This window comes from Sinocyclocheilus rhinocerous, unplaced genomic scaffold (genome assembly GCF_001515625.1).
Source record: "Sinocyclocheilus rhinocerous isolate Xijiao unplaced genomic scaffold, SAMN03320098_v1.1 scaffold6028, whole genome shotgun sequence".
Lineage (NCBI taxonomy): Eukaryota > Metazoa > Chordata > Actinopteri > Cypriniformes > Cyprinidae > Sinocyclocheilus > Sinocyclocheilus rhinocerous.
This window is the reverse complement of record NW_015666169.1, coordinates 78,921-88,373: the sequence shown is the minus strand read 5'-3', so window position 1 is coordinate 88,373 and position 9,453 is coordinate 78,921. Positions and strand designations below refer to the sequence as shown.

Genomic DNA, 9,453 nt, shown 5'->3' with positions numbered 1-9,453 from the left:
CATACAGAACGTTTGTTCACAAGACTTTTGAGAATGTGGTAGACTAGAGTTTTTGCTACAAAATGATGTGAAAATTATCCTGTTCACTTATTTACATAAAACAATATATTGATTTAACATTTGTAAAACATGTTTTGTGACAGAATGCCCTTATGCGAGGGAGTGACAATGGCCATGAATATTTAGTGATTCACACCTGAGAGATAGTGAAGTCACACTACTTTTATATCTTGTGGTTTTATATGTTAAAACATTAAACAAACATCCTGGCGTTGTGAGACATTTAGACAATGAAATATCACATATTTCAAAATGTTTCACTTGATTTCAAACATGTAGTCAGGAATTAGAAAAGTCTAACTAGTAAAATGTGTACAAGTTATGTCACAATAACAATAACAACAGATGCAATAATCTTAGGCTACTCATCAAAGTGATATTCTCCACTGGATCTAGCTGCGCGATGCATTGCGTTATGAGGTAAATTCTGGGTTATTTCTCTCAGCACGTCTTCTTCCAGAAACAAAAATTCTTCCACCAAACAATGTAGTTCCTCAGAAACAGTTGTGGTTGCAACAAAGTGGTTGCCGGGCAACACACAAACGTAAACAAAGGTGTATGTTACTTTGTAGAGTAATTTACAACAGCTTCGAACGTGGCTCAGCCAATCAGAATCAAGCAACGGAACTATTTTATTAATAAATCATGGGGATTGTTTTTCATTTTTTGAATGCATATTGTTTTAAAGCAGCTTGACAGAGACGTGTCTTCAGTGGTCCTGTGTACAGAGCTACAGGAAACATGTGAGCGGGTCAAAGGAGACTTCAGGCAGGTCAAAACTCCTCTCGATATACTGCATTTACTGTACAACACAAATCCATCTCCATCTCTCGCCGAAACTGAAACTAAAGGCATGAACACTCATTCTGTTCCTCATATTTTCATCACATGTGGGGACAGATTACACATGGATTCAGGCATCCGAGACATGTTTACTGAAGCAGATTGAGATAATCACAAGACCTTTATCACACAAGAGCATCAATATGTACAGTAGCTGATCCAAGGGCCTGATGAAATCGGTTTGATTTCTTCCCAAATTCAGTTTGATTTTGTAAATTTATAGGCCTAAATGGTTTAATTAAATTATAATAATTAAAAATGTCTAATCAATTGAATAAATAAAACTTCACACAATTTAAAAATTTCTAAACTATTTCTGTTTTTTCTTTTATTTAATACATATTTACTATCACAAATGAATGCATGAATCTACATTATAATAGATTCATTCAATATGAAATGTTGCAGCAGCTAATAAAGTTACTGGCCAGATGCCAAAAAAACGCCATTATATTTCTGCAGGTTTTATGAAGGTATATTTAAGACGTTTTTTAGACCTTTTTAAGACCAAGTTTATGAAGTCTTGTTTCATGAGAAACTGATCAAAACGGATTTTATGATTACAAACAAAAACAAATACACTATGTGCCAATGGCCTCAGAAAAATCTGCGTAATTCAAAGGAAAACCAAGTTTTCCTTCTCCACTGACAGATAGATATGACAGATATTAAACAAACTCTCTTAATTTTGGTCATTTTCTCAACAAAAAAAACAAGACTTCATATATCTTAATTTTGCTTCTCAAGTAAATGTTTCTTGATTTAAGGATGTTTAGTTATTTGTACTGGAAAACAAGACCAAAAATACTGAGGAAGATATTCAATATTAGTATTCATTTATATTTACAATTTTTATTTTTTTATTTTTTTATTTTTGCAGTGCATGCAACATTTAATGCCATTACCTTATAAATTTCTGCTCTGATTTAAGACCTTTTTACAGGTTTTTGACCCGGAAGGAAAAATGAAGACCCAGTAAAAGATATTTTTAATCCAATATGGCACTTTTGGACATTTGGACCCTTCTCACATATTTATATTACATTAAATATGACTTATTCTGCAGCAAAACACACTCATACAAAAAAACTAATATCAATGCCCACATCACTAAGACACCAGCATTTCAGAAAAAGCTCATTTCCTGCATGCGATTTCCTGTTCCTGCACAGATAAGATTCGTTTTTCCAGTTGAGCTCATTATCAGTCAGATGAATACAGATATTATTAGACCATGTCTTCATAAACATGATATCTAAATCACTGTATGTTATGTTTGATGTTAGACTTCTGTGTTAATGTTTATAATATAATGAAGCTGTGCTGCTGAAATGTTCTGGAACGAGCGACTGAAGCTTTCGGCCCGAGACGAGAGCAGCTCCTTCCACCTCCAGTGCTTTTCTGTTTAACACCGTTTCCTCAAACGCTGCGACGATTCATCACCATTAGCATTAATCCTATCTGTCAGGCACAGCACAAGTTCACTGATGCTCTTTTACTCTAAAATGGTGCAACACTTAAATATTTAGCAATGTTTGTGTCAGTTTATCCTACGGTTGGTGCAACCGACCGCAGTTGCTTAAAAATGCTGAAACATGAAGCTACTTCAGAGAAGCATTAGAGACGTTATACAGACCTGATGAATCACATTCAGGCATTTCAGAAAGCCACTGTAGGATCATCACATGACTGACTTCCAGATGAGCGAGCCTTTCAGGTTACTGTAAAAGTGAACATGCCAAACGCTGCATGTGCTTTACATGAAACATTCGTCAATCATTTTCAGCCAAAAGCACTTCCTCCTCCTTATAATATAATTAGCTCAAATCAGGAACTATAATAAGATATCATACTAATCTCAAGATCATCTGTTTGGGTGAAGCTCTGAGGGTCAGGTTTAATGATCAAATTTATTCCAAAAATAATAATTAAAAGCATTATCAGCAGTATCTCACACATATAAACAACAATCAAACTGTGTTTTTAGTTGCTTCCTCATTTAAAAGTATCATTTTACCAGAAGGTGCATGTGTTAAATACAAACAAACACTTCAAAGTGTGAAACGGACAGGGTGTGTGTGTGTGTGTGAAGTGGGTAAAACTGTCCATTTCAATGAGAAAAAGTAAAAAGACATGAAGAGATATTCTCTAACATTCAGTACACTGATGTTTAAGAGACAGATTTGCATGTAAAATTAAACCCAACACATGCACGCACGCACGCACACACACACACACACACACACACGCACTCTCACACACGCACACTCACACTCACACACACACACACATCTATCTATCTATCTATCATCTATCTATCTATACACAGTTTAAAGTGGGCCTATAAATAATTACATAATTATTACATTTGAAGCAGATATATTTAGAAAGCCAGTGTACTTTTTGTATTCCAATAAATTAAATAATTTTGCTTGTAAATGTCTCCTTGCATGCCTTTATTTAGGAAAGCTGAACCCTTTGTGACAGAGGTCTCTACAGCACTACTGATCATTCATTTCTGAACAGGTCTTCTCTTTCTAAACTCTCTACTCGTATCTGCCAGAGGGAGAGTGAGAAGTGAAACAAACGGCAGGTTTGCGATTGTGAGCTCACGTTAGCGCTGAAATTCTCAAATCCTCACTAAAGCTGACACACACACACACACACACACACACTCATGACTCAGTCTCACCCCTCCTGCATCTGACTGATCATCATGGTTACTCAGCCCATGACCCTTGACCTCTGAGTGTGTCAAACAGTTGAACCTAAGGCATCAGACTAAGAGATCGTTCAAAGGAATCATAAGGTGAAATTAAATCAAACTGCAGCAAAACACACAGTATTGTTGGATATTGTAGACAGCGAAGAACACATTTATGCTGACTGCAAAAAAACAACCAGATGAAGGCATCTTAATAGGGTTTCCAAACTAGGGATGCCCAAATACAATGATCCTATTTTGATAATTATTTTTATCAGTATATTTTTGTGTTAAAATCCAGTCATACTGTGTGAGGAAAATATTACATTTAAATTTTTTTTTTTTTAAACTTAATCAAATAACTGTTTTCAAAAATTAAATAATAGGCTTTTACGTTGTCAATATGCTAAAATTAAACTTTTTTTTTTTGCACAAAGATTTGTTTTTAGAGAATATTTTAAATTATGACGAAAAATTGCAATTAATGTCTTCATTTCTGATCTGTAGAAAGCAGAATCAAACATTACGAGTAGTGAATGCAAACATAAAAAACAATTATGTTAAATATTTTATTAATATCTTAAGAGCACACAATAACTTTGGCAGCCCTAAAAAATCCATTAAATTTAAAATATACAAAAATGAATAAATAAATAAATAAATAAATATTTCTCAACTGTTGTGAGTGACCCCCAGTATGAAAAGAACTGAGAAAAATAAATATATAAACCAACTGCAATTAATGTCTTTATTTCTGACCAGTCTGTAGAAAGCAGATTAATATATTATTACATTTAGTGAATGTAAACATAAAACATAATTATGCTAAACATTTAATTTATATCTTAAGTGAACATATCAACTTTGACAGCCCTAAAAAGGACCCCCTAGCAAAGTCTCACGGCCCCCAGTTTGAAAACCCCTGCCTTTGTAGAAAACATGAGTCACAAACAACAGAAGCCGCCCTACCGCTGTATACTGCCTGAGAAGAAGCATATGTCAGACTTCAGAAACACATTCAATCCAGAAAACCACGAGAAATAAAACTGCTCTGTAATTAAAGGCCATGAAACACTTCACAGCCTCTATAAAACATTCTGCTCAAAACGACACATTAGACAGAAACAGGATGAAAACAGCAAACAAGCGTCGCTGTTGTGGTTAAAGTCTCACTGACACATGCTTACAAAGTCACACAAACGCACATTGTGTGAAGTTTTGACCAGCTAATCAACAACTCGAGAACTCGTTGAAGAGAGACGGATGATGCATCTACTGCTCTCAGTTTACACGCGTGCAAGCACAAATAAACACTGCAAAATAAACTATTACAAACATCATCAACCAGTGAAGGACTTACTCACCCTCAGGCCATCCCTGATGCAGTGCTACATTTCTACAAACCTGATGAAGACACAAACTCAACTACATCTAAGACGGCCTGAGAGTGAACACATTTTCAGATAATTTTCATTTTTGGCTGAACTATTAATGTTTGAGTCCTTGATATCATACCAGTAAATACAGAACACAATTCAGTTACGGCAAATAAGAGGTTTATTACCCATCAACAGTGCTGTAAGGTTTTGGAACTGAAACAAGAGAGCAACTACCACTTCTGTTAATCAGCAAAGGAATCGTGTAATTAGGCCCAGTGTTTCCCACACATAGACTTTACTTGGGTGGGTCGCCCAGGTATATTAACGGCCGCCCAAGTATATTTCAAACCTGTGGGAAACACTGAGGCCTATATCCAAATATCAGCCGTTTATCACTATCATGATAACAAAGACACGTCAGATCGCTGTCTGTCTCTCATCATGTGCTCCTGCTGGTTTAGCTGCATTTAAAAATGTTTGATTAAATGCTGATGTGACAAATAAAAAGGTGAATCAGTCATAAATTCACAGGGAACTGGAAGAGTTGCCGGACATTCACTGAAGGAAACGCTGAACAACATCAGGCTCGACTGAGCTGCTTCAGTGTTTATAACAAACATCAACCTGATTAACATTCCAGCCACATCACAGGACTAGTTAACCCCTCCACACACACACACCTCACACAGATCTCTATTATGAGCGTTTAAGGAACTGAATTTGTCCTGTGCATGCAGAGCACGAATGTAGTGCACTAGTATTAGTGCTGTATCTCTTTAAGAACTCTATTAGTCAGCCCACAATGCCTGTGAAATCTTGTGGTTTGAGACCACATCCCTCAAACACAAGTCACACACACACAGACACAGTCACACACACACACACACACACACACACACAGAGACACATAGATACACACACACACACACACACACAAAGAGAGACACAGAGACACACACACACACACAGTCAGTCACACACACACACACACACACTGAATATTTACCAGGTAAAGAGACAAACATTCCAGCAACTGAGCAACCAGAGAGAAAGACAGAGATGCAGAAACACAGAAAAACTGAAAGAGAGAGAAAGACAGAAAGACAGACGGAAAAACAGAAAGAGAGAGAGAAAGAGAGATGCAGAAAGACAGGAACAGAAAGACAGATGGAGAGAAAAACAAAGAGAGACGGAAAGACAGAGAGAGACAGACAGAAAAACCAACAGAAAGACAGAGAGAGACAGACAGAAAGAGAGAGACAGACAGACAGACGGAAATACAGACAGAAAAAACAGAAAGACAGACAGACTGTTTTATATGTTTACATGTTTCTCCACATATACGTGACCCTGGAGCACAAAACCAGTCATAAGGGTAAATTTTTTTTAAATTAAGATGTATACAGAGTCACTTATTCCAAGCTTTGGCAATATTGTATTTTTTACAGTCATGCCAATAAAGCAATTTTGAATTTGAATTGAATTGAAGACAAGAGACGCAAAAAGACAAGAGAAAATCAACCAAGAGAAAAACTAACGTAACGTTACTGAAAAGTGAACTAGAAAACAATCCGACAGTCAGTCTTTTCACACTTTTACAGAGCAAGAATTTGTAACATCAAGAGTGATTTCTAAGCGATGAAATATTTCAGAGCGTTACTGAAATGACATATCATTTATACTGACGATAGAAATGTGCTGTTTTAAGGCCTGGAAACTCAGTTTTAGAAGTAAGAGCGATATTCGGCGCTTTCCGCGGCTGTGGACCGCATCAGTCACATTCTGAGATTCGCTCGCGTTCATTTCGGAGTATATTCCGCTTACTGACAGAAAAACAGTTCAACAAACCGAACATAAAGTCACGGACAGTTACTCAGATGAACATGAATGAACTCCACACTTACAGGCGCGTCTGCGGCAGAACTTCAGCGTGTTTTATCGCTCCGGTTGTTGTTGTTGTTCTTCCGCGGATGGTTGTGTGTTTCTCAACGCCAGTCAGACGCACCAAATCCCTCTGAAACACTCAGAAAAAGCCTGTAAGAAACTTCCGCAGGCGGCGCGTCACATGAGCGTGTGAAACTCCACAGCAAGCGACTTGTTTGACGCGACGCGACACTCAGGGCGGCAAATACCTCAAATGGCGGTTGCTATGATACACAACGGTCACATTGTTCGGGGGCGCGAGGCGGCGCAGAACTCACAAACACCGCACTGAACCCTAACGACACCTTCGTAAGATTGATAAAAGTATAATAATTTAAACACATAACCCAAAGGATTGTTATCTGACACACAAAAGGAATTTCTCTTTATGAATCTTTAAAAAATTATTTTTTTTAAATCCTCATCGAATCCTCACACTCGACTCTGATTGGTCCATCCTGAGCAGCGCAGAGAAAAGTAACACGCTTTTGTTTTAAGAATCCACATTAAAAACAGATAATAATAATATTGTTACTGTTTAATATATGATGTATATTAATTATTTTTATATTTATGTATCAATTAAATGCACAAAACACCTCACTAATTAATATTATTATTAATATGTATGAATATATTTAATACTATATAATATTAATAATAATATGATAATAAATAAAAAATAAATAATATATATTATTTTTTTCTATATCAATTAAATGTACAAAAAGACCACATTTATATCATATATATTATTTTATATATTGTTTATTAAGTATATATCATATATTATATATTATTTCTTTAAGTGTGTGAGTGTGTGTATATAATTTAAAATATTTATTAACTTAATATATATAATTTATATTATATTTAAGGACTTTCTGTGTTGTAAATTTATAAATAGGAAACATTTATGTATTACATTCTGATATATTCTGGTGTTTATGGATAGTTTCATTGTATTTTAATGTTTCTAACGGCAGCATTACACGCGTTGGCCGACAGGCGGCGCTACAGAACTATGAGTGAATATTAGCCTGTCCCCTTGTCCAAATACTCACAAAAGTTATACTCACACTTGTGTTCTTCATGCTCACTTGAACACTTGGACCAAATACAGGAAATACGTCATATAAGTAGTCAAGAGGTCAAGTGCAAAGACCGCAAGTGCGGGTATTTGGACAAGTGTGTGTTGTGATGGAACAGCATACTGCATACAGCACAGCATATACTGCCTACTTCTGAAGTTTAGCATGCAGTATGCAATGACTTCAAACAGTAATGTGCTACATTTTTTCCTCATTACAATACAATACGTTTTATTGTCAGAAATAAGAAAATGTAGCATTTGTAACCTTTTTTTGTGCATAAGTGCGTCACAGTTGATGTCATCCCTGGTTCATTTGTCAAGTTGGTCAAGGCAACCGCATTGCATTATGGGACACGCTGCACATCTTGTAGTAGGTCATGCAGGTGTTCCCTTCATAGTGTGCACACTGCAAAAACAGTTTAGTATAAAACAGACATCATTTAAACAGTGAGACTGTACAGAGGCTGCAATGAAATGGTTAACCATCAGTTGTTTGTTTCATAAAGAGGTATAAAGTATGTTTTTCATCATCAGTAGACAATAGTGTGGGATGAGGGTGAGTCAGAGTCTAGCAGCCGAGCGGCTCGAATGCCTTGTGTGGGCGCTGAAGAAAGTCATATACACCTACGATGACTTGAGGGTGAGTAATTTATGGGCTAATTTTCATTTTGGGTGAACTAACCCTTTAACTGTCTCAAAAATTTCCTTAAATTCATTAGAAATCAAAACAGACACAAGTTAACATTTATCATATAGTAAGAGTAAATAGATATATAACTAATGTGAATATAGATGTGAACATCACTCATATTCTCCATATTCTATAGTTCACGCAGACTTTGACAAATTTGAGGACAATTTGAGAATTTTTTCTGATGAGAAATTAAATTTTTTATATTATTAAATAATATATTTTTAATTGCATTGATTACATTTAGTTTTATTTTAAAGAAACAACTGAGATATTTTCTTTTTTCTGTTATATAGGCAAAGTTACAGAAATTGACAATTTACTTTTTGCAAACTATGTTCATTAAAAAAAAAGAAGGACAGAACGAGTCATTTTTCCCCATGTTTTCACAAACATAACATAACTTTTCCTGTCGACTCGATGTCTTTCTCTGGTAGTTTCTGTTGTTATAAACAGAAGACACAATGCAGAGCTCCCAAAACACAGGCAGTAATTGGTTTTTAATTCTTCGTTACTACATTCATTCATTCATTGAACTCTAGTGTCATACAGCAAATCGACATCAGCGCCCTCTGTGTGTCTGGAGACAAACTGCATGCATAAGGTCCGAAATAATTCAAAATCATCTGAATTCAGCAGTTTAATGTGCTGATCTGACAGGGAACTCAGAAGCGCTCACAGATGTGTGTGAGTGAGTGAGTGAGTGAGTGTGTGTGTGTGTGTGTGTGAGTGTATGTGTGTGTGTGTGTGTGTGATTGAG

At 35.9% G+C, this 9,453-nt stretch overlaps 1 protein-coding gene across 1 annotated transcript in view; it reads right to left on the bottom strand.

Moving 5' to 3' along the window:
• Window positions 1-9,221: 9,221 nt before the first annotated feature.
• The window catches only part of LOC107731854 (PCTP-like protein), a 9,803-nt gene continuing 9,571 nt past the window's right edge, over window positions 9,222-9,453 (bottom strand). The window contains exon 6 of the mRNA XM_016543048.1: window positions 9,222-9,284. Coding sequence (XP_016398534.1) covers window positions 9,222-9,284 — 63 coding nt within the window. The remainder of the gene's footprint in view (window positions 9,285-9,453) is intronic.